The sequence below is a fragment of the Manacus vitellinus genome, unplaced genomic scaffold (genome assembly GCF_001715985.3).
Source record: "Manacus vitellinus isolate BGI_N305 unplaced genomic scaffold, ASM171598v3 scaffold_55_pilon, whole genome shotgun sequence".
NCBI classification, from domain to species: domain Eukaryota; kingdom Metazoa; phylum Chordata; class Aves; order Passeriformes; family Pipridae; genus Manacus; species Manacus vitellinus.
Genome location: NW_021940651.1, coordinates 2,670,749 through 2,696,992, shown reverse-complemented (window position 1 = coordinate 2,696,992; position 26,244 = coordinate 2,670,749). Strand labels below are relative to the sequence as shown.

At 38.4% G+C, this 26,244-nt stretch overlaps 1 protein-coding gene across 3 annotated transcripts in view; it reads left to right on the top strand.

Annotated features, from left to right (window-relative positions):
* The first annotated feature begins 368 nt into the window (after positions 1–368).
* The window catches only part of CTDP1 (CTD phosphatase subunit 1), a 99,754-nt gene continuing 73,878 nt past the window's right edge, over positions 369–26,244 (top strand). Inside the window, exons 1-7 of one of the 3 annotated variants that reach the window (XM_018081672.2) lie at positions 369–427; positions 12,947–13,030; positions 16,389–16,482; positions 17,877–18,005; positions 19,340–19,490; positions 24,697–24,787; positions 25,875–26,041. In XM_018081672.2, the coding sequence (XP_017937161.1) occupies positions 12,990–13,030; positions 16,389–16,482; positions 17,877–18,005; positions 19,340–19,490; positions 24,697–24,787; positions 25,875–26,041 (673 nt within the window). In that variant the 5' untranslated portion in view covers positions 369–427; positions 12,947–12,989. The remainder of the gene's footprint in view (positions 428–12,946; positions 13,031–16,388; positions 16,483–17,876; positions 18,006–19,339; positions 19,491–24,696; positions 24,788–25,874; positions 26,042–26,244) is intronic. The other 2 variants (XM_018081674.2, XM_018081673.2) reach the window with 2 other exon arrangements.

Sequence of the window (26,244 nt, the reverse complement as noted above, 5' to 3'; positions counted from 1 at the left end):
CGTGACCCCGCAGCTCTCGCGGCACGGAGACTCCCGGGGGCCCCCGAAACCCGGGCGGCGGCAGCGCCCGGTCCGGACCGGACGCAGCGCCGGCCACTCCGACGACCGCCCAGGGCGATGGAGGAGCGGGAGGAGCGCGGCGGCGGGCCCGGCGCGGAAGGCCTGCGGCGGTGGCGGAGATCCGCGCTCCGGGCCCGCGGCCGCTGCGGCTGCTGGAGTGGAAGGTGTCGGTGGGCGCGGCGGTGCAGACGGGTCGGTGCTGGCGCTTTGCGCGCGCTGCGCCGCCCGCCCCGCCGCCGGTCCGCCGCCGGAGCGGCCCCCCCGGGCGGGCGCAGCGCGGCGGCGCCGAGCGCAGGCCTGCGGGCGGAGCGGCCCGGCGTGGTGGCGGGAGCTCTGTGCGCGGCCCGGGCACGGTCATCGCGCCAGGGTGAGTGCGGGCTGGGGCGGCACCCGCCGCGTTCGCGCCTATCCTGAGGGGGCCGGGCCGGGCCCTGCTCACAAAGAGCCTTCCTGAGGAGCTCTGCGCAGGGAAGCAGCCGTGCGAGGAGGAGGAGGAGGAGGAGGAGGAAGCGGCCGGGGAGGGATCGTGCTGCAGTCCCGCGTTTCAGAGCGGAGCGCCTCGCTGTGGGCCCTGTCGTAGAGAGCTGCGCATCTCCCGGCTGTGTCGGGGGAAATCACAGAACGGGTCAGGCTGGAAGGCACCACAGTGAGCCATCTGGTCCAACCTCCCTACTCCAGCAGGGTCATCCCAGAGCATATGGCACAGGATTGCATCCAGACGATTCCTGAGTATCTCCAGTGAGGGAGACTCCACACCCTCTCTGGGCAACCTGTTCCAGTGCTCGGTCACCCACACAGTAAAGAAATTCTTCCTCGTATTCGGGTGGAACTTCCTGTGCATCAATTTCTGCTTGTTGCCTCTTGTCCTAAAATACTTTTTTTTCTTTTTTAGTTTGGCAGTTCACTCTTAGGTTGATGCAAAACTTAGATAGCAAATGTATTATTTCCTACTCAATAGCAGGAATTTTAATAGTGGTGCGAAAAGACATTTTAAAATTACTGAATACCATACATCTAATAGCAGCAGCCTAAATGCTTTTAATACTATAGATGTTTTAATGTATAAGGCTTCACAAATATAAATGAGGTAGTGTAATTTGAACTCTCAGAAGAGCAAGGAATTAAATGAGACTTTTTTCCATAGTTTTGCAATGGGTTTGTCTTGATGTTGTTTGACTTTTAAATTCTTAATTGCCTAATAGCTAGTGGGCCTCTCGAATTTCTAGATTAATTTGGGCTAATAATTTGCTACGCTGTGCTTCAAGCAGATTTTTTTTTTCCTCAGCAGGAAACTAATGAAAAACTCTAGCAAGCTATTTTTTTTTTTTTATTGCAGTTCTCTTGATTTTTGGGTGGGTACAACCAGGCCTAAACTTTCTTGATTGAAAGTCACTAGTATATGCAAAACATCTGTGTATGGGGGTACTCTCAAAGGTTAGGAAAAAACCAGTCTGATTCATTTTTATATCAGTCAATAATATAATGTGCTATAGATGAGATACAAGCTGTGCTTTTCTTGCTACAGAGATCTCTCTTTCTGAGATAAGACTGTGGCTTTCCTTTTGTGCCACATCAGTGTTCTGCTATTGCATCTAGTGCAACATGGACCATCTTTAATACCTGGTCTAGAACAAAGGTACTGTGTCAGACTAAAACACATGTTAAGAATATAGACTAAAATTTTAAAACACCATGTGCATTGTGAAATTCATCTTGATAGTGCCGAGTAGAAGGGGAGATAACTTTATCTTGTCTTTTTGTTGTATTAGCTAAGCATTTGGGAGGAAAAACAAAATATAAAAATATTCTGTATGGTAAATATAATCAGTTTAAAGTAGTCTGGCTCTGATGTAGCCACCTTGTAGGTTTAGCTTTTCTCAGTGTAAACTTCAGGACTTGAATGCATCAGTTTTTATACAGTGATCTTATTGGATTTGTCTGCTCTTGAGTCACTTGATTATAATTTGCAAGTCCTTGCTTTGAGATAACTAGAAAATAAATTGTGTTCTTTATTACTGTTGTTGTTGGCTTCTAAAACATTTTTATTGTATGCCACTAGAAGTTAGTATTTGATATTGAACATTGCTAGTCGTTACACGTCTGGAATTCTGACTTTTCGGTGTACATTCTGTGTTGCATGCTTTAGTGGTATTTACCATGTGAGTGCAAAAGAAAAGGTCAAGTGAAGAGACAGAATAAGCATGACCTAAGGGTAGTAGAACTGGTCAGCAGTTGAAGACTTAACTGCATTTCTTTGGTCACTTAAAAGTGTTTTGTTTTTTGGTGTTTGTTTTTTTGGGGGGAGAGCATATAATCTCTTGCCTGTGGCTTCCCTTTTTGTGTAATAGAATATTTCATTACTTATCAACACTATTTCAATATTTGTTCATGTTGTGCATTCTTGAAATACAGGTGTGATTTAAGTAGGTAACATAGCTGTCTCCAGAAAATACCAGGTTTTTTAATCCAGACTATTCAGGATGGTAGGTGCCATGCTACCTTCAGAAGAGTCAACTCTGTCAGTTTAGCCCCACATTCTCTATAACCAAAAAATATTTGCAAATATTTGTCCAGTCCTGAAACACTGTAGGAAACCCTGTTTCTCTGTCATGTATTTTTCCCTCCCGTCAGAAAGTGAAAACATAAGTTCATCAGACCTCCTTATTTGAGAGTATACAGTGTGAGTGATCTGAGGTTTCTTCTATGTCAGTTTGGTCATCATTATTTCTGAAAATGATGACATCTTTTAGCACAAGTCTCTCCCTATTAAGAAGACACATTTCCAACTTTTAGCTATTTTTCTTTTATATCAGGCATGAGATGAAATCTTTTGCTATGTGAAAGTAATTTTGCACAAATATAGCGCTTAATTTTCCTGTAGTTTGGTTACCCACTTTTTAGCATTGGCAGGCATGCAAACTGTCCACAGAGCAGAGGATGGAGAGGATGCCTGCCCAAGGCAGGCAGGAGGTGACTTTTGCTTATTTTAGCAGAGGTAGGCTTGCATCACACGTTAAACTGGGGCTTGAGAGAGGAACATGTTTGACCTGTTAGGACAGATAGCAGGGATGACAGTAAGCAGTTAACGAAAGGCCTTTGATGTTAATGAAGCATAATTTCTATGCTTGGCAGGAGCAACAAATAAAATGTCTAAAATGCTGCACTGCTCTGTGTATTATTAGTGCCAGTTACCCATCAGTGTTAATCATTCTGAAGCTGCTACAGGTGTGTCAGGATTCTGGGTTGGGTCATCCTTAATGTTTTATGTGAATATTTATATAAGCATTTCTAATATAAAATGATGATCTGCTTTTGGGCCCTGCTGATGGGATAAGATTATCACAAGTCTCTAGTTTGGTTCACATTAGTAGAGTATTACAGAATATTTATTACCTGTACATTTTACCTGGATGTCTTTCTGTCTTATCACATAGCTTTAATAATGAAAACTTGCATTATTCTACAAAGCATATGTAATAAAAATCTTGTTTAAACCTGTCTGGATTGTAGTGAAGCAAAACTTGTATTTTCTCTTTTTTGAGAAGATAACAGGAAAAAGGTGGGAATTTGTTCTCTAAAACTGTAGATTTTTGTGGTGTTGCTCAGTGGTTTTTTGTGTCAGAAACTTGATTATATGAAGAAAATATATCTTCCTCAGACATATTTGATATATTTACCTGATATCGCAGCCTCAGGGCTTAGCTTACCACCCAAGATGAGGACACTTAACCCCAGACCCCAGTACCTTGCATCTTACAGTCTTCTAAGGGGAATAAAATGCTAATGAATTGCACTTTATTTTGAAGTGATGACACTTGTAACAAACTACAGGAAAAACAACTTGTTCTTTCAGTTAAACACAAACGTTTTCATATTATCTTGACAAATATTTAATGAGCTTATAAAAGTCTTGAAAAAACCTTATTGCCAAACACTGAGTACTGTTGAATAATACTTAACAATTCCAGCTCACTCTATCTCATGCTGAATTCCTTTGTATGCTTGGAGTCATCCTATTGTTATGTAGTAAGTTTTGGTATTCATTTTTCTGACCTGTTTACTGTCTCTCTTTTTTATGTTTTTCCCCTTTCCTTCCCACCATATAGTGTGATAGTAAGAAAGCCTACTTTTTAATGCTTCTCTCTGGTGTTTAATTGAATTGGATATTGAAAAAATGCAAATTCTAAATTAGGGGGTTTTGTCTTTCATTACTTTCTCTTTCTCCTGTTCTAGTTCTCTGACACCCCACAAATTGGGAGCTCACACTATAGCTCATTGCGTTGAACAGTAGAGGACAAAGCTACTTTTCTTTACATGACCGTGTTTTCACAAAACTTGTAGGAACTTCTTTGTCTAAGAGAATAAACTATTCAGTCAAGTTTGGTTGGAAACAGGCATCGGGCTTGGAAGTTACCAGTAATGTGGTTGTAGGAGCCTTGTGCCTGCAGTTTTTCTCGGTGTGGCTTCCTTGGACCATGCTTTCCTGGTTGCTTCAGGCTAATACAAGAGTTGACTGGAAGGGATGCTCAAACTTCTGTGTACCATTAGCTTCCGTTAAGTAGGGTGTTGGAAGTCATGTAGCTAAAGATGGCTTGGTCTGTCATCCTTTTTTTCTTTCCATCCTTCCCGCCCAACCTCCTGTGAAATCATCCATAGCAATCAATTCCCACATTTTGTTCAGTTCCTGCAACAGAAGTATGGTGTTGGGAAAGGGAGGGTAATTTGTCCTTTCAGCAGTAGCCTATATATAGATCAGATCAAAGTGATTGTGTAAATGCCAGTAGGGTCATTAGGGGAATAAATGACATGTTGGCACTGGGAAATAACATTATTGAGGTTGTACATGTCCAATATGGCATTTTGTATGATAGTCTGTAGTAACACTTGTTCAAACTAAGAGCAAAGTTTTTGTGTTTTCCAGTGCAATGGGGAGGGATTTTTTTCTTTAGTCATATGATGGGACTGAAACTATTTAGATTTAGGCTAATGGGGCTGGTGCTGGGTGATTCATGCAAAATATATCATTCATCAGAAACATTTTGATCCAGAAGAACATTTTTTTACTTAGTGCATTATTGTGTGAAAGGTGATAGTATACCATGTATATTACTTCTTACAAATACATCAGTTTTTCTGAATATGTCCTTTTTTAAGGAAAGAATTGGGATATCACGAGGCCACTATTACACCAGTAAAACAAAACCAAAACAATACTAAAATTGCTTTTCTGCAAGTGTTTTGAGAAAAACTGTAGATTAAGGCAGCGATTTAGACATTTAGAGTAGAACTGTTTGCATTGTTTGCTTGCTAGTTTAAAAATCACATCTAATATTTTGCATCATTCAACTGATGTGAAAGGCAAAGGATCTCAGTCCAAGCTTAGTGGAATGAACTATGAATTCCCGTTCACAGGAAGTAGGGGTGGCAGGTGATTCTAGCCAGGGAAGGCATTGCTTGACAAGAAGGGAACTTCATTAATTTTACAGCTGTTTATTATACTTACCCTTTCTCAGTCACCTCTCTCTGCTTTGGTGTCCAGGCTGTTTTGCTGTTCCTATGTAGCTGTTTCTCTACATGTGGGCCTAAGGGTGCAGGAGGCAAACCAGATTTGTTCAGGTAATTACCGGTGATCTTGACTCTGAGTAGGAGGAATGCAGTGGTAAGCTGGTCTGAGATAAGGGGAAATTATGTGCCTTTACCTGAACGAGAAATGTATACCTGGGGGTGGGAAGGTGTTAGAGGTGGGATTAGGTTGCTAGACTGTCACTTGGATTTGCAGCAGTTCATCTGTGAATAACATTCTGTAGTAACTGTTGTAAAAGCTGAAGCGTGGTTTGAGAAAACTGCAGGTTCGGGTTGATTATTGTGCTCTCAATTAAAAGGGTATACAGCTACCACTCTTCAAGTATTTGAATAAATGCCACTTAGGTTGGCAGGTTTCATCACATATGTATGTATTTGCTATGTATAGATTTGGGTGACTTTTATCCTGCTGTCAGATGGATGTTCCTCAACTCTAAGGCAGAGTTTTGTGGCAAGTATTTGGGAACTGCTGTCTGACTACAAACTCTGCAGTCAGAGAGAGGTGGCAATAGAAATGCAAATGCATAAAACAGTAATGTCAGTAGCTGACAATAATAAGGGGGGGAGTGGACTGCAGACTGGTTATTGCTTTAGTGAATTGTTGAGATATGATAGCCTATTTTCATCTATTATTTTAAGAAGTGCTGCTTAATACTAAAGAAACAAGAATTAAGAACCTGCATCATTCATTCTGTATGAACTTCATTGTTTTGAGGGGGGTTTATATAAAAGTATAGAAAACCATATTCTTACCTTCACCTTTTTAAGATTCTCTCAAATAATAATACTTCTGGCTTAAAATGTTCTAAATAAAATTGAAAAACCCATTGTAAATCATATTTGAAAAATTTACTAGATTTTATATAATGTGTACTGCAAACCCATTTGCCTTTTTTTTATACCTTTTTATTGTTAACTTTTAACTGTGGCTTTTTGTAACATGCAGGAAGCTGTCCACAGATGTGTGCATGGAAGGTGAGAAGGTTACCTCCTTGCTTGTAGCGCAAATTCTTCTCCAGAAATAAATGGAAATACTTAAAGCCTTGCACATTTGCAAATGGAAATAGACTTACTTCAAGCTTAAGATGTTTTTTGGATTATAAATAAAATCGAGAAACTCTGGACCTAAGTTTCTCTTGGCATTCATGACCGAAGTCTAAGCTTGAACAGATATCTTGCCTGAAAAGTACAAGAAAAAATTTCACAACACTTAAACTCATAATTGTGAATAGTTTGTGTTTAATGGGGGGGGGGAATCTCAAGACCCATGATTTCCACCTTAGCTTTGGAGAATTGAGATGATGCATTGAAGTGCGAATTATGTTTTCTGTGAGCTACTGCTCGCAGCAGTTTTTCTGTAGTTGTCTTTACCCTCATGTCTGCATCATTCTAGGATAGGGCATGGGTATTGTTTGGGTTTTTTTTTAATTTATTTTTATTTAAAGGGCTGGCTTTTTGGGTGAGGCTTTTGGGGCTCATGCATATTTGAAATACAGCCTTCTCTGCTTGTCCTCGAGTGTAAGTCAAGTGGCTTCTGTAGTGAACTGCTGAGACATGTTTCTTCCAACATCTTAAAGAGGCTGTATGAACAAGGGCCATGTGTCCCTGTGATCCTTGGTATTTTTAATCAATTATTCAAGGACTCTCTGCTTCCTTCCAGATATTAATGAGGGTTAAATAAATATAAATCCAGTGGTTAAATACTCTTACATGGTATATCAAGGTGATTTATTTGAAAAAATCCTTGCTACAAAACTGGAGTCCTGTGTGTTATAGAGGCTGTGGTTTCATGCAGATTGGTCTCGAGGGCTCTTAGTAGTGGTTCTAAATGCTGCAGTCACACACCGCAACATATTGTTCCAGTGTAAGCTAACAAAAATGTCAGCGTTTCAGAAATTGGAGTACATTAAACTGTAGAAGCAGGCTTTAAGTTGAATCTAACTTCATCTGACAGCTAAAAGATTGTGTACTCTTACTTGTTCTAGATCAGTTGGTTCATTCAATAAGGGTTGGTATTAATAGTCATTGATCTGAAGATACGTTCATTTGGTATTTCTACCCCTTGACAGTTGATCTGAGATACCCATGAGCGTGCTGTAGAACCAGGGCAGGGACTTTTGTCTCATTTTGCTGCATTAGTACAGTTTTACATCTTCTAATGCTAATTGCAAGGGTACATGGCATCAGATTGAGAACACCAGCTTTAAGTGATCACAGTGACAACTTGGGCTATGTGTCTCTTGTGGTATTTGATGTGGGTCCTTATCCCAAACTGATCTGAGGAAACTCAGCAATCTCTTGGCTGCTGGCAGACTCACATGAGATACAAGTGAATGCAGAGCAGTAGCTTCATCTTGTAACTTTTGCACTGTATTTTTGCACTATATTTTCTATACCAGGAACCATTTTCTGTGGTTCCTTGAAACAAACTTTACGTAAAACTTATGTCTTCATGACTTGGAGATGTTCAAGCTAGTCTCAAATATGTAGGCAAAATAAATGCTAACAAAGCAGCCTGGTCACTGTGGGGAGAAAATGTGAGTTGTTGAAACTGCCTGTGTCTTTCCCCAGTCTTAGCACTGTTTTTAAAACATTTGCAGCATTTATCAGTCACCCTTGCTGGACTGCTTTTATCTGCTGCTTTGACTCTAAACCCAGCAGAAAACTTGGATATGCCTGGTGAGTTCTTCTGTCTTCCAGGGTACTGAAGTGCCAAAGAAGGGGGTGGGCTTTCAGAGGAAACCTCAGGGTGGGGAGGAAGTTTGCCTTTCTTTGGCAGCATGTTATTGGAGTAGTTGCTTCTGGTAGTGAAGCCAAGCTGTACTAAAGGACATGGCTAATGTACAGTCAAGATAGACTGATTATGAATAACAGAGATAACCTCTCTGTTCCTGTGTTATCCTAGGTTCCCTTAAGGTACAGCTCTTTCTAGGTGTCTCCAGTAAAGCTGTCTCATGGCCACTGTACTCTGCAGCTGTGCTGCAGCTGGCCAGCCCCTCCTGATGCATGGAGTTGCTGTCTTCTGTGATAGGCTATCTCAAGAAGTTCTTGCTCCTGTTCCCCTTTAAGTCCTGCACTTACTACTGTGGTTCTTCCTTGCTGGAAGTGTTAGATCATGCTGAGAAGAAAAAAACACTAAAACAAACCAAAAAAAACCTAACAAAACCTTTAGGGGATTGCTTTTTGTTTGCACTTTGTTCACTTCAGTGATGACATAAACTGGTTGCTACAACTGGGGAGTACCATAGACACCAGAACTCCGTGCTGGCTTTCCCAATGTAATTAACTTACCAGGAACCAGAGCCTGGTTACACTTGATACACAGTTCTTCATTTGGAGTCAACACTAATGACCACGCCCTAAAATTAGCAAGGGCATTGACTTCCTCTGTTAATAAAAGCAAAATGCTCATACTGGATTTCACTAAAGCTTTCCCTTTTTTTCTGTCCCATGGTGCCAATTCAAAGCAGATATTGTTAAAAGACTTGGTTTGGAAACAGAATAAGTACGGAAGTATTGGGAGAACAGTGACAGGCTTATGATCATCTCCATTCTGACGCTTTTAGTAAATGTCTGTCCCTATTCATGAGACTGCGGACAAACAAAGTAAGATTTGGCTATAATGGCACACCTAGTGTCTGTTTGTTTGAAAGCACATCTGGAAGGAATGTGAATAAGATCCCATAGTGAGTTTCCTTATTTACTAGTTCAAGTTTCACTTAAATCCCATTGTATTTTTTTACTTAAAAGAGAACAAAGAAACCATGTGGGCAGTTTGTGGTCCTGTTGCAGTCCTTTGGCTCTCAGGCTGGGTATTGGAGTGATGTACCACCTCCACAGCCACCCCCAAAACATAACCCCCACTGCCATAACCCAATTGGTTCTTACCCAGTTGCTTCCCCCAACTCACCTGCACTGTTGTGACAGTTTGTAAAACTGGAAAAAGATTTTGCATCATTTGTGGCAGTTTTCCTTGGAACATTTTTGTTGAAGTAGGGGATGAGCCCTGCTTCAGTACCCAAGGAGTTTGTATCCTTCAGTACTGAAGGAGTTTGGGGAAGAAGAGGAAGATGCTTTTAATGCTGCCAGCAGTAGAGTGTATTGGAATTCTTCAGATTTGAAGTGCAGAGCAGGTGGGGAATCTGTTTCCTCTCTGCAGAAATGGAGTAGGGAAAGGCTCTATTCTTATAAGTGGGTTTCACTTATGACCCAGAGAAGAGATCAAGCAGAAACCTGAACCTCTGTTTGGTATATGCAGCCATTTAAAAATGCCTTTGATTCAGGTTGCTCTTGTCTGATAATTGTCTTGGATCTTGACCATTATATTTTGAAAATCCCTCACTTCACCAGTAAAAGGAGAGCTTTGAGGTCTGAAATTCACAACTCATTCTACTTGAGTTCTGTGTTTGTTGCTGTTTAGTCATTAAAGCATATGTACTAAAATTTAAGTATGTTTAAGTCTTTGTGGAGTTCAGGCTTGTGTTCTGCAGCACTAAGTAGTATTGGGTTTTCTTCCTGGCAGAAGTTTGCCTAAGATCCTTACAGTTGTACTTGAAACTTGACCACTTGATTATATGTTGCTCAGAAGTTCATTGGTGCTCTGGAGTTCTTCCTCTGGCCTTTGGGTTAAATGTCAGCACAGAGAACAGTATGACAGAGGGCTTGGTATTGTGTACCTTTTATCTCTAGCACATTTAAACGTGGCAGCTGTGGTCATACTTAGATGTACAGGGGCAAACCTGATATTTAGTGGTGATGTTCGGTATGAGACCAAGTATAGAGGTGTTGTTTAGGAACAGTATCAATTAATAACTTAGAACTCTAACCTTCTTTTAAGAATCTCTGCTCTTGCATATCCTAATTTGAATCATACCTCAGCCCAGGAGTATGCCAGCTCCTCCTGTTGCATACCTGGAGTGTGAGGTTAGCTTGGATGCAAAGTAGAGAATGCCTAGAGATATTGTGGTTTGAAAACCAATTAATTTGAGGTAAAAACTCAGTCATTGTAATCTCATATGTTTCTGTAGCTCATATCATTAGGGTTGGGGTTTTTTTGACTTTTTAGGTGTCTGTAATTTCAGATTCATACACTGAACACAGGGTGAAGATGAGCAGTTCTGACATGGTTATTAGTGTGAGTTGGTAGCCTAAAAAGGAGCTTAGCAGTAAATCAAGGTGAAAGACAACAAGAAAAACGTATTGTCAAAGGGAGCAGGGAAAAGAGTCACATAAAGTAATACAAATGTAGGGGGATGAAAGGAGAACTAAGTAATCAAACAGTGAATTGTCAACAGTGAAAGGCCACAAAAATATGTTCACTTGTGCAGTTCTTTTAAAAAATCAAGACCGAGTAATTATTATTTGTTTTCTGTGAACTCTGTACCGTGTTTAAAAAAGATCTAAACTACTCACACAGGAAGAGGAGGTGTAATTTCCAAGCAGATAGTGCCTGCCACTGAGAAGGACATAAATCTGCGCTTTTGTAAATGGCAGTACTGGTAGTTTGATGGCTTGTGAAGACTTCTCATGAAATAAACCGGACCTGAATCTAGTTTTTGCTCTCAAAGAGGAAAAAATCCTCAACATGGGCATGAACTGCAGTTTTGTTGCTAGAGTCATCAGTCTTTTGGTTGTTGAGGAACAAGTGACACACTGCAAGTAAGCAGTTGGAGGTATCATTTAAAAAGTGGATTTCTGTTTGGAATTGCCAAACACTTGGTAGTCAGATACAAATGAGACATTTAAGCATGCAAAACAGTTTTCTTTTTGGTGCATTCTGCTTATTGCGGTACAGGTTAAAGCTACAGAAAAACCACTACAGCCAGCTTATAGAAAGAGCCTGGATGATGTTGGTGGGTTTTGGGGGATGGTTTTTAGCTTTTTTTTACTTGACTTTTTATTTTTCTAAAAAATATTAGGGAGATGCTGCAGCTCATGATCAGAGTTGGTGAAATTTTGTAGTAGCTGAATTATGTCTGCTTATTAGAATTTTTTAAAAATAAGTCTGAAAGATCGGTTCCTCCAACTGTATTGAAGAAAATAAAAGTATCTTATAATGACTGTTCAAGTGTTTGAGAAAAAGTAAATGATTATATTTTTAAGACCTGGAATTTTGATAACTAAACAAGGAATACTTTAATTGGACTACTCAGCTGAAAAGCATACTTTGTCTTCTAAAAAGTTTGGAATATGAATGTTTCACCTTGGGTTTCCAGCTCTAATTTCTGGTTTGATTTAGCTATTGTTTGGAAGAAAGAATAAAATATCCTTTTTTATGTCTTTATTTTAAAATGTGGAAATGCAAGGCTTAAGGATCAAAAACAAAACTATTTTTGTGAGAAGACTGAAGCAATATATGCTTCTGCCATGATGCAAGAAAATAATAAGCTAAGATGAAGTCTGTATAGAACTCATCTGCCCCTGTGCTCAGCACTGGTGAGGCCATACCTCAAATCCTGGGTTAAATTTTGGGCCCCTCAGTACAAGAAAGACATTGAGGTGCTGGAGCATGTCCAGAGAAGGGCAACAAAGCTGGAGAAGGATGGAGCACAAGTCTGATTAGGAGCAGCTGAGGGAGCTGGGGTTGTTTAGCCTGGAGAAAAGGAGGCTCAGGGAACTTTATTGCTCTCTACAGCTATCTGAAGAGAGGTTGTAGGCAGGTGAGGGTTGCTTAGTTCTTCCAAGTAACAAGCGATAGGACAAGAGGAGATTACCTCAGGTTGTGCCAAGGGAGGTTTAGACAGGATATGAGGAAAAATTTCTTCACAGAAATTGTCGTCAAGCACTGGAACCAGGAAGTGGTTGAGTCACCATCCCTGGAGGCATAAAAGACATGCAGATGTGGTGTTTAGGGACATGGTTTAGTGGTGGACTTGGCAGTGTTAGGTTCATTAGACTCATTGATTTTAGAGAAGAGAACCTGAACCCTTCCATGATTTTGAAGTTTCCACATTTGGTTTTCATTACTGTGTAGTTCAGTAGTGTATTAATGGAGAGTTGTATCTAATTGAATATAAACTATCTTTGGACAAACAGTGCTTGTTTTTACTGAACTTCTTTGCTAAACCAAGGTTAGAAACTGTCATTAATATATGTTTCAGTGACTTTTAAAGTTGTGACAATGAATAATTTGAATACTTAGTTGGTTGTCTTCTTCCTCATGTTGCTGTAAAAGCATATATCTTAAGGGACTGACACTCAAATCATAACCAGAATTTATTCTTAGAATTCTTTCAATCTGCAGTTTCTAATTTAGGTGTCTGTAATCTACCTGCAATAAATGGAATACCTACGTCTTTTTCAGGACTGTCTTGGTGAGACTGGAAGGGTGCAGCCATCCTGTTGTTATGAAAGGCTTGTGTGCAGAATGTGGTCAGGACTTAACTCAGTAAGTATTGTCAGCTCTTTTTTCCAACTTTGCCTTGCTTCTGATTAGGGGTCCAAGCTCTTTCTCTCATCTAATAAAACCGTAGAAGGGTTTGGGTGGAAGGGATCCTAAAGATCGTCTACTTCCAACCCCCTTGCCACGAACAGGGACAGCTTCCACTAGCCCAGGTTGCTCAGAGCCCCATCCCACCTGGCCTTAAACTCTTCCAGGGCTGGGGCATCCACAGGTTCTCTGGGCAGCCTGTCCCAGTGCCTCACCACCCTCACAGAGAACATTTTCTTCCTTATATCTAATCTAAACCTACTCTCTTTCAGTTTAAAGCCATTCTCCCTCGTCCTGTCAAGGACCCATGTAAATAGTCCCTCTCCAGGTCTCTTGTAGGGCCTTCAGGCACTGGAATTCTGCTGTAACATCTCCTTTGATGCTTTCTTCCAGGTCTTGGTAATTGTGAATCATACCTGTAATATTAACTGTGAAATGGTAGGTAGTAGTGGAAGGGGAGAACAGTATTCATACTTTCTGACAGAAGTAGCACTCCTACAAGGAAATCTGAGAGGGAGTTTTCCTCTAAAGTTAAATTTCAGCATAGAGTACTCTTTCACATTTCCTTTAAAAAATTGTGTCTTTTGAGATTGGCTCATTAAATTGTTGCTTAAATTTGAGTGGTCTGAATATATTAATTTTTGATCACATGATTGATAGTGTAATCATATTTCTTTACTGAAAAATTGCTACTTCTAGACAGGAATCTGTGTTCCTTGTGGATAAAACCAACACATGAAAAGGCAAGATCTAGGCCAGTTTTGCCAAGTGTCTTAATTTATTTTTGCAATTTACACAAGGCACTTGTTTTGTCATTCTGAAATTTTTGAATGTGTGCCCTCTTTGTCCTTATATGTATGACACTGTAGTCACAGATACATTATTTGGAACTGCATTTCAATTTAGCCATTACAGGGACTTATAACTAGGAATATGAGTGAATAAGATGCCATAAGGGTACTTGAGTTACACTTCACGTTACAAATTTAGGACTTAATACCTGTGCATGCTCTTTTTCTGTGGAGGTAGTGTAGGGTAACTTAGTACCCTAGGTAGAAGATGTAAAGAGCATGCATACAGACACAAATTCTCATCACATTGTATCCTACTTTGCTTTCCATGTACTTATTGCTGAGGCTGAGAGTTGTGTGGTGTGTCAACATTGACTTGATAAACTTGAGAATTTATTTACACCTGTGCAGGTATAAATAGCTCTGAGGTAATAGCAGTCCTGTTAATATGACCTTACTTTATTTGTACTGTGTCTGAATGGGAGCTAGCTTGTCTCCAGTGCTTTCAATTTAAGGCTGTTAGAACTGTTTTCAATTTTCTGTGAAATATTCTGCCACGGAACTAAAGGAATTTAAGCCTTAAGCCAAAAAAGAAAGCAAATTTGAACGATAATTGTATTTCTCCTTTGCTCTGTCTCATTGCTAATACAGTTGGTAAAGAGAATGTTTCTTATGCATATCAAATTACTAATTCAACAGCTGTTTTCCAAAATGGGCTGTATAGTTGCCTGGATTTTATAAATGAATGTCACATGCTCATTTTGTTTGGCAGGAAATACTTTGGTTTCATTTTAATTCATGCTCATTATTAAGATTTATGTTATGAGCATTATCCCATAAACTAGTGCAAGTGGACTGAATGTTGAGAAAGTTATGCAATACATACTCAGTCAATGGTTGGATATAACTTTTAATAAGAAGTTGAATGTTAATATTTTGTAAACAAGTATAATTTGGCAAATCTAACAAAGGATAATTATGAACAGGGCTTTGTCTGCCCTGAATGAATACTTGATTTGAGGTTTGAATACAGTCACATCTAAATATTGCTATACTGCTATCATTTCATTAAAAATCCAGATGAATTCAATGTATCCAGTGAATTAATTTTTCTCTCTTAATACTCCTTACTGTGTCTTTGTGTCCATGTCTTCATTTTATACAAAATGGCTTAAACATCTGAAATAATGTGTTACGTCTGCTGAACCTACATCAGAAGGCAATTCAAAAACATTGATGCTTTTCTTGCTTAAAGAAAAGCATACAGCCAGTTGCATCCTTCCTGTTAAACAATTCTTAATGCTGATTCAACTAATGGTTGAAAATGGTTGTTTTTGAAGGCTTGTTTAAAATGTCACTCAGGATTATATCTGAGTTGTTCTGAACTCTGAAGCAAAGGATGTAAGATGCTAAAATGTAAACTTTGGACCAAATGAAATATCTTTCCTTCTTGGGCATAGATGGTGCCAAACGCTAGGGTACAGTAAAAGCATATCTGTCTGTGGTTGTGTCTGCCTCAACACAGCGCAGTAACAGTTGTTCCTCAGCAGCTTGTTTATTGTGAAGTGAAATCTGGGTTAAGTTTAACTCTCATTGTAGATATGATACCAAATCTTGTTCTTGGCAGGACTGGTAATTGGGAGAATTAAAAGATGTGCATGTGTCACACAGAACAAAATTTGTACAGTAATATTTTTAATGTTTCTGAATCATAAATTAGATCTCAAAGTTTTAAATAAAGTGATCTGTGTAAGCTGGAAGCTAGTGATACTGATGATCCGTAGGATTACTTGGTCAATTTTCGAGGAATTTTGGATTTGTGTGTGTACTCACACACACTCTCACATATACACACAAGGATGATGCCTGTTCTGCGTGTATTAGTATGTATCTGTGTACGTGTGGATACATACCTGAGTAAGGCTACGTGTATAACATACACGGAAAATAAATACATGCATACGTGTAGCTCCTCTTCTCTTTGTGCCAATGGGAAGAGCACGTATGGGTTTTTTTTCGGATGCTTTTCTTGAAGCAACAGTCACTTGTAAGTCACTCTACTGTGTGTAAAGAGTAACTTTGCCTTTCCTTAGCTTAAATTTATTTCATAGTCTGGCTTGGAAAAAAGTAGACAATTGCATGCAGAGTGATTGCAAGAAAAGGAAAGGAATAGTTTTAAATTTGAATGATTTGGTGGTTATACTTAGTTTATAGCTTGCTTTCTAGTGCAAATCAATACACAGATGTGTGTTTCATCGTAGTGTCCTTTGTCATGAAATAACCATATGGAAGTATAACATATTATAGTGACTTTTTGCAGAGTTTTTTCTAGTGAACTCCTTTGATTTCTATCCATTTTGTCTAGGAACTTGCATTAACAAGAATTTGGAAGTGTGTTAGTCAAAATAGCTCTCTTAAGTCATAGTTTTTTGGTGGGGACTGGTTTGAAACTACAGATTTTAGCATGTTCAACTTTTCACTAAACTGTTGCTCTCTTTTGATGCTTCTTTTTCCTATGTGATTAGGATACGAAGCAGGAATGGAAAGCAGAATGTGCCATTATCCACAGCAACCGTGTCAATGGTTCACAGTGTCCCAGAACTGAAAGTTAGCTCTGAGGTAAGTACCATCATGCTTGCTTTATTCACACCTTTCACAGTAGCTCCACAGTTGAGAAACTTAATTTATACTTCACACAGAAAGTTTGGGGTTAAACATCAGTAGCCTATGGTTTTTGTGTATTAACTTCATGGAGATTGATTGTTTTCAGGTTTTATACTTTTCTTTTTTTTTGTTTTGAGCTGGGTACTGAAAAGATGGCACATCTGTGACAGCCTGAAAACTTACTGGTGGAATGTTTTTATCTCTGAATGAGCAGTTAGTGGAAAACTCCACTAGCTGAAATTTATTCAAAACTTGCAATATCTTTAAAATCTAACTTTACCCTTCACGTTGTAATTGCTCCCACTAGGTATAGTGAAGCTCGTTTGTTTGCAACTTGCCTGTATGTTAAAATTGTTTCATTATTTTTCAAATATTCTGTTAATCTGAGTTGTCAAAATATGCTTGTTTGTCCCTCAGTTTCTTAAGGGGGAAAAAGCATGTTTATTTTGAAGATAAACATTCTGTTTGTCTTCCTTACCAGCTTGATACTTTTTTTACTTTATGTTGCTGCTTGCTTTTTTTTCCTGGTAACTCTTAGAAGAACACCAGTGAGAGCAACTGTGAAGATATAAGCAGCTGGAATTGTCCCCATCATAGAGACTTAGAAAGGGCAGTTCACACTTGACTCCTGCTGCTTTGTAATGCTCCAACTTAACTTTGCTTTTAAGTTTATCTGTCTTGAGGGTAACACTGCAACTTGCTATCAGAAGTGGGTCAAGCGAACACTTGTGGTAGTTTGAAAGTTTGTAAATGTGGACAAGAGGAATAAACTTCTCTCAGTTTTACTGGAGTATAAGAAATTTGATAATACTGCCCACATAGGACTACATAATCTTAACTAAATATGTCTGAAGGCACATATTCTTTAATCTGAAGTTGACAGTTATGATTCTGTCATTAGCAGCTTCAGTTTTATACTCACCCTGGTGTTGTCAGCCAGATTGTACCTAATTGATGCAAAATTACTGAACGTAGCAGTTAAAGTTCTCAGACCTACTGATGAACTTTTTGTTTGTGTACCCCAGAGCTACTGTTATTTCCTCTCAAGACACTAGGTCTTAAATTAATTTGATGGTTTACTTATTTATTAAATTTGAAAGTTGTGCTGAACTTATCAATTTTAAGAGTTACAAGCGTCACAAAGATCTGAAAGTAGACTTTGAGAGTGGGGTTTTTTTCTGTAGAAAAACTGCTGGCAAAGCTGTCATTGCTACAGTTATGTTGAAGCATAGCTTCTTATGCAGTTAGTTTGTAGCAGAACTACTTCCCAAGTTTGCAATAGACAAAAGGCAACAAACCTAATTCTATTTGTTTTAAGTTAAGCTTAGCAGTGAATATTTTTGTTACAGCAAGCTGAGCAGCTAGGAAGGGAAGATCAACAGCGACTACATCGAAATAGAAAACTGGTGCTCATGGTAGATTTGGACCAGACATTGATCCATACTACAGAACAGCACTGCCAACAAATGTCCAACAAGGTATTTGGTGGTAACTTTCAAACCAGTGTAACAACAGGAATGTTTCTAGCATTTAAATGATGGTTTTTTAAGAGAACATGCTGTGATTAGATAAAATTGCAATTAAAGAATAACAGAAAATGAGAAACAAGTCTTCTGAAATATGTTCCTTTCTCTCTACATTGAAACTGACAGTTTTCTTTCTTCCATTCAAGCTTTCCTGCACTTTTTCAGTCTAATCACTTTAAGAGAGAAATTTCAGGTAGCTAATTTTAATCTCTGCTTTCCTTTCTCTGCAATTCACAAACTGAGTACTCGGTAATGAAACTATTTTCCCTCCAAGTCTGAGGTGGATATAGTGAATTACTGTTCAAAGTCCCTTTTTGAGCAATTCTCTGTGTTGCTATGCTTGTCATTCCTTCAGTATGTCTAGTTTTTTTATCCTCTTTGGGGATTTTTTGGGTGGGGAGGGAGAGGTTGTGTGTTACTTTTTAATTTCTTCATTAAATGCTTGTCATTGAGCTGATAAGGACTGTTAGCTTGTAACATTTCCAATTTGGAAACTTTAAAACCAGAAGCATGTTGAAATGTGTCTACCGTGCCTTTGAACCAGAGGATGCAAATTCAAATGTCAGTATCATGCAAACTGTGTTTGCTTATTTGTTCTTTCTTTCCTCTTGACATTCTTGCATGTCCAGTAGATTCAACACGTGTTTACACTTCCTAGCAAAAAACAACGTACATTGCAATGAAGAGGAAAGGGAACCGTGAATATTCAACTTAAGGATTAAAAAACCCTCCATTTTTACCTGAAAGGCTATGCCTTTGCCTGTGTAAATGCATGGTTTGAAGAAAAATACTTTTTAAAATATTGAGATTTTTGACTGGGATCTTTATCTACAAGCTTCCTTCCTGGTTTGCATCTGATGGTTTATTTGCATAGACATCATATTTTTTTCATCCAACAAAGTCTTTCTCTGAGCTCAGTACGTATATGTGTGAAGTTCACTGAGAGATACTGACTGGAGTGAGATCCTGAACTTTTCTGAAAAAAGCAGCTTGAGAAATTTCTCGGATTAGTTTGCCATTAGTAAAGATTTGATTGAAAGCCACACCTGTATCATAACCTTTTCAACAGTACAGCTTCCTGCATTTGAAAACCTTACTGTTGGACTGCCTGGCACAGAGCAAAAATGTGCTTCGAATTTTACTCATCCACATAATCTTGTGGCCAAAACTTGCTTTAGTCTAGTCAGACCAAATAAAGGTAGTGGAAGTCATGGAAGAGGGCACTTCTGGAATGCTGACATTTTTTTTTACTGTTTTGATAACATTCAACATGCTTTTTCTTCTAGGGAATATTTCATTTCCAGTTAGGTCGAGGTGAGCCAATGTTGCACACGCGTTTGCGTCCTCATTGTAAGGAATTCCTGGAGAAAATTGCCAAGCTCTATGAATTACATGTTTTTACTTTTGGCAGCAGACTGTATGCACATACAATTGCAGGTGAGTAGTATGTCTACGTTTTAACAGTATTTGCATCCTCAGCCTTCATACTCACATGACTAATTTTCCTTCTGTGGTTGTTTTTAAGTATTTGTTCTTTGTTTTGTGCAAAGCCATCTCCTAAATAGTCCTGTAAGTAGAATTCTTAGCTTGTTTACAAGACAGTGCCTGTATGGCCTGTAATAGTAGTAGAAATAACCTTTTTCCACCATCAGATGTGCTTTAGAGAATCAGATTGTGGCATGACAACTTGTGCCTTCTTATTGAATTAAGGAATTACGTCGATGGGCTCTAAAAATCATCTACAAAATCACTTGTCTTAAAAATCTAAAGTAACCATTCCATAAAAAAGAACAATGTGAGATTATCTCCTCCTGTGGGGAACACCAACCCCCCCACGTTGTTTCCTTCCACCAAAGGAAATTTTGCTGCTATAAAACAGTTTACAGCAGTTCTATTTATGTCCTGGAGCTGAGATGCACTTACTTCAGGAAAAACAGAAGTCTAGCAGAATTTTCACATATTCTTTTCAAGAACTTAGAAATATTTTCTCCTAGTAAATGAGAACTTGCATTTGAATTATAGCAGTGGTAGTCTATTGTGTGGGTCACTGAATGAAATTTTTTTCCAAGTAGAAAAGAAAACTGCCCTGGTTATGCAAGGATATGGGTCAGAATCATGTTAGGAATGTGACCATATGTTTAAACTGTCAAGATGGGGTGAAAGCCAATTTTAGTCTACCCTGGCAGAATAGCATTATCTCCTCAAGCATTATCTTTATCAAGTCTGTTGGTCTAAGACAATATAATTAACAATGTTTTAGGTTGACTCTGCATGTCAAATTGTCCGTGCTGCTGTTCCATGTCTCCTAGCTTTTTTTTTAAGTTGTCTTTCACATCTACTTTTTTTGTGTTATTGCCAGGAGTGCTTTGAACAACACTGTCCCAGTTATCCCACTTCTCAGCAAGAGAGGAAGATTCCAAAATAGTCAGAGAGCTAACTATCCTAGTTAACTTTCAAACAGTTTAGAAAAAAAATATATAAGTAAACAAATCTCTATGCATGTTGAATACCACAGAAAAGGCTTGTAATGACAAATACGAGACTTTTGAATGACAACATACAATATTTCTGTAATCAGAATGTGATGCCTATTTGTAGTGTTGCTGGTGTATTTTGGTGCTGAAAAAATCTCCAGGAGCAGTTAATTAGGGGTGAGATAAGAAAGGGTTTATTCTACCAAGGCAGTAGATGTTACAGGACGCGCGCAGGCCGTGCCTGAGAGGTTACATTTTATAATACCATCCATCCAATCCCAGATGTGCCCACCCTGTGACCTTTACTCTGGTCTGCCCCGGGTCCACCTCCTTGAAATGGGTCTGGGGGTATTTTGGGACCCCTCCTTCTTCCCATCTTCATCATCATCAGAACACAAAGGGTACATAGTTACCTAATTCCTGACCTATTCTGTGGTTTAGGCCCAGATATGCTGTTCTGTCAACCATCTAGGCATTGCCTTGACAAAAGACTAAACATTTCTATTATATTTGGGGCTATAAGTGATATAGGGAGGATAGAATGGGGTAAGAGGGTTAAGGAATGTATAAACAAGGGTACTAGAGAGAGGGAAAGGAACAAGGGACAAGGGGGGAGGGAGGTTGCTGCTTTTAAAACTTACTTATAAAACTTACAATTCTTACAAATATTAGAAAAATAAAAAAAACATTAGGGGCTTAAGGCATCAGTAGTCTGCAGCTAAGTCTCCTTGAAAGAAAGTTTGAGAGCCATGTCCTGTCCTGCCCATCCAAGTGAACATTTCTACGTTACTCAGTCTTTATTGACTATTGTTTGAAGAATGTTCCTAAAGCTTTTTCAGTCTTACTGTTGGTTTATACATTGTGTACTGCTAATGCATTGACACTTCTGTACCCAGCTGTTCTTCTTAGAATCTGTTTTTATCTTGTGTAACAAAAGGGGGATAGTTTCTCATACACTAGATTTAAATACCTGTGTGGTATTTAGAAGTGGGTGGACAATCTTCCTCACCTCTATCTGTGTACCAAAATCTGGCATGTGGCCTAAGGCCGGAAGATGTATACCAAATAAAATCAGAAGATGTATAGCAAATAAGCTTTAGAGCCAGGGAAAAGAATGAGTTGCAGAGGTAGTTAACTCATAATATAGGAGTGCTCAATCTTCTCTTTATGTGTGATTTGGTCCTCTGCCCATTTTAATCTCTGAGGTAAAATTTGGATTACTTTACAGTCCCCATGCTAGGATAGACTGATACTTGAAATGTTACAAGCCTCTTAGTGGGCATCATACTCAAGCTGCTCCATTATTCTATAGAGGAAATGGCCACCAAATGAGCTAGTTAGGGTATTGCTGCTTCCCTGTATCCCCAGACTTCTGGATTTTTGCCTGAAGTTAACCTCATCAAAGGCATTCAAACTGCAAGTGAATTACTTGTGCAGTAATGGTGATAGTTTCAGTTGAAATCTGTGGAGAAACAGTTGATACAGTCTTTGGTCTCTGTGCAACCAAGATGCGGTAACAGAAATACATAGCTGATACGTACAGAGAACACTTGATGGCAGTATTGGTTAAATGATTTCTCAGAGACCTGTTAGTTTGATATTTTATCGTTATTCCTATGTTACATAAAGAAAGAACTTGTAACAAAATGTTGGGGATTTTTCTCATAAGAAGAAGGTTGTTTCCTTATGTCCTGTATATACATCCTATATTTCTTTGTGAAACCTGAACTCTGGGCTGCACCTTTCATGTCCCAGAAGGCTTTTGCAAACAGAGAATATCTTGTCAGTCCTTTTCTCTCATCTCAGCTGCCTTCTATCATCTGTTAAATGGGATTAGCTGATAATTGTAAACACCATTCATATCTGCTGAAATAATTTATCCTAAACCCCTTATTAGTTTGACTCATTTACAAAATGGTATCTAGTAGTATGTTTATGAAGATGAGTTTGGATTTTATAATCTAGAGCTTCCTGTAGTATTTCACCACTACATAATTATTTTGGCCAATTGTAGCCTCTGCTTAGTTTTATCTTGGTGGAAATACCTGCATCTACTTATTTTTAATGTAACGATTTTAGTCAGATTTATGTTCTATTTGCTGTCATATACCAATTAAAAGTTAATGTTTCAATTATTATAAGAGTATGTGCTTTACTCACTAGTTGTCTTGTTTGCTCTTGCATGGAGTAGAATTGCTGAATAGGAGAGTGAATAACCAATATAGCCTTTTCCAAGCTTTAAAGATTATATTAACATACTATTGCTGAAAACAAATGATGTATGATGAGTAAAATCTTATCTGCCCTTCCCCTGAGATGCGAAAACATCAAGGTTGTTTGTTATGTTGATTTAGTTGACTAGGGAGGATCTAAAAGAAACCAAACAGTTTGACCTGTAAAGAACTTTCTCAAAAGACCAGTACTGTTTTCTGTGTTATCCAAGTAGCTTTGAAAAACCCGACTCTGTTAAGGTGGGCTTTTATCTGTGCAGATGGATCTTTGAGCGGTATCCTCAGTGTAGTAGCTTATTGATAAACCTTCACCAAACATTGCCTTTGTTATGCTACCTCATCTCTAATCCTTGGCAGACAGGGTTTCTGCATTTGGGCTTTTTTAGTTCAGCTTCCTTTTTCTTACAGTTTTAGCTAGACAACACTGTAACTGAGTGCATCATTGCGGTTTTACCATGTAATCAGTGCACTCCTGTCCAATTTAGTGTATTAAAACAATTAGTGGAAGAGAATTTTATTGGGAAGAACAGCAACTTGTATGACAGCTTATGTAGTTTGTCAAAGTATCTGTGTGTATGGCAATAAATCTTTGTAGCTAATTCTCTCAATTCATTATGCCTAGGTACTGCAAGGGTCTCACTACAGGGGATGATTCTTCGAGTTTGCAGCAATTCTTAAGCATAGTCGGGTGAGTTAAGGTTGAACCTCTGTCCTTAACTCGGAATTTTCTTGCTTTTATGGGTTTTAAGTTATTCCAATTACACATTAATATTAAGTACATATAAGATCAACTTTCAGACATGATGACTGATTTTTTTTGTATTTTTTTTTTTAATTTATACCCTCTGTTTTTGAACTCCCAACTTAACATACTCCTGGGAGCTAGAGAGCTAAAAAGACTTGAACGTGTTGTCTGTGAAAATCTCAAAGCTCCTTGAAAGAAAATTAAAGTTGGTCCTTAGAGTCTGTGGTCATTTTGAACTCTGTTTCTGACAATAAGATGACCACCATTTAAAATAAAAGAAAATAAAACTTTAAAAAATTGTTCCCAAGTAAGTATTGACTGCCTTGTATTATTCATAAGAATGAAGTTGATGCTAACTTCAGTACAAATTCAGTAAAATGAAAATACAGATTAGCATGTAAAATGCCAGTTTCTTTCTAAGCGATTACGTGACTTTGATCTGGTCATGAGGATGAACTTTATTATTGGAGACTACTTCAGAAGCATATGCATGTGTGTTTGTACACCCAAATCACCACTTTCCTAAATAAGGGCATTTTACCTTGCTTTAAGATCAGCTAGCACAGCTTCTGTTTCAGCTTTGGTTTGTCTTTTTTTTTTTTTTTTAAAGAGTGCAGTCAGAAAAGTTACTGCAACTGGGCCTAAATATTTCTAGGAATCCCAGGATATGTTTATTATACGTAGATGTACTGAAGTAGTTGTTAGAGGTACAACTTAAAACCTACAAATGCAAGAGCTCCGGCTGGAACTGTCCCTTAACTTGCCCACTGTGCTTAAGTATTGCAGCACATTGCCGACTCTTGAGACTTCTCTGCAGTCCCTAGGAATAATGAGCTAAGGAGAGCATTTAGCTTTAAAGAACCAGCTATAGAGAAATAAATGTAAGTTGCAAAAATCATGTGTATCTATCACCTGCCATATCTCTTTCAGCCTTATTAATTTGGCGGTCAAATTAAGTTACTTTCGTTTCAGTTTTATTGCCATCTTGAAAGACAGTGAGATGGGATTTTTAAAATTAATCCAACTGAATTAGCTACAAATACTTGATCCGCTGTACTTTCTCCCATATAACCTCTTACCTTAAAATTGTCTGTTAAACTGCTGTTGTGCAGACTAAAAGAGATGAATTATGTAGAACGTCAATAAGGAACAAACATCTTGAACATTAACTTTTTAATTTCTTCTTCCAAAAGGATTTTTGGACCCTGAAAAGAAGCTTTTTTCCCATCGGATATTGTCAAGGGATGAATGTATCGATCCATTTTCTAAAACTGGGAATCTTAGGTATGTATACAGGTCTTAAACATTATACAAAACAGGACAACAAGGAGAGAAAATATGCTAAATAAAATAAAAAGTACTCCCTCTGTACTTGTCATGTTTATAGTCCTTTATCTGCCTCTTAAATATCAACACCATCTCAGTAAAACTGAGATTTATGGCATTGCATTATTTCATCTGCTTAATGGGTTCTGTGGTGGCAGAACAGTGAAAGTGTGAAGCAATGGCATCATGTTTTCACTTGCACTTTTTATTCTTGCAACAACCACATTTCCACTTTGTCTTGTGATCTTTATAATGATTTGTATGTTGTGGGTTTTCTTAATTAAACCAAAAATCTCAGTTTGAGGTTAATTTATAATTGGATATCTAGTATTCTGGCTTTCAAATGTGCCATAAGCAGGTTCTCTTCTCTAGTGTTTCTTGAAATTAGGTCATCTAGAGCCTTGAATTCATATTGTAATCTAAATTCGCGTTCACACGTTTTTCAGAGTATAAAAACAGATATGTTTCATCTAGCTTTATGAAATACTAAAAATTATTGCCTCTCTGCATCTGTCTGTAGCAAATGAGAAACTTTTTGCTTCTCTTGCTCTGGTTTTTTAATATGCACTTTAGGTACTCTTCTTCCTCCACCTACATGAGAGGTGATATTAGTATTTTTGCTTCCTTTATCTTGGATTGGATGAGCCTACTCTTTAAAAACTCTTCTTGTGTCTTTTTTCCTATTTATATATAGGTAGTGTATTGGCCATGTGATAGTTGGCTTCAGGCTGTTTGTCAACAAAAACAGTGAAAACTAGACTGAAATGTTGTAATGTTTTGTTCTTGCAGAGGTTTGTTGGTTTCTGCTTCTAGCCTTTGGGATAAAGATTTTAAAATAGGTGTTTCTTTTTTTATTAATTTTAATCTGTTTGAATATTGTATTTTGAATTCTGTAATTTTAGTATTGCTGAGATTTTTGTAAGTTAATGAATAATCATGTTCTGCAGACATGCTCATAATAAACCAGAACATCAACAGAAACTACTTTCATTGCTATATAAATTTCTAAAACTGGATCAATTTTATCAACTCTTCTGTCTCTTAGAGATCTCTTTCCATGTGGGGATTCCATGGTTTGCATCATTGATGATAGAGAGGATGTTTGGAAGTTTGCACCCAATTTGATAACTGTGAAGAAGTATGTATACTTTCAGGGCATAGGAGATATTAATGCACCTCCTGGATCCAGAGAAATGCAAATGAAGAAGAAAGGTAATTGGATTAGTTTTAAACCACCTTTACAACTTTGTCCACTTTTAAAACATGGTTGATAAAAGTCATTGTGGTGGTCTTTAGTGGTATTGCAGTTATGCTCAGATGGGAAATCCTAGACTACTGTAGTTGACAGCTCAAATGTGAGTAGTTCAGTAAAACTAGGCTGTTTTTTTGAGAGCTTTCCTTTTGGCAGGCAACCA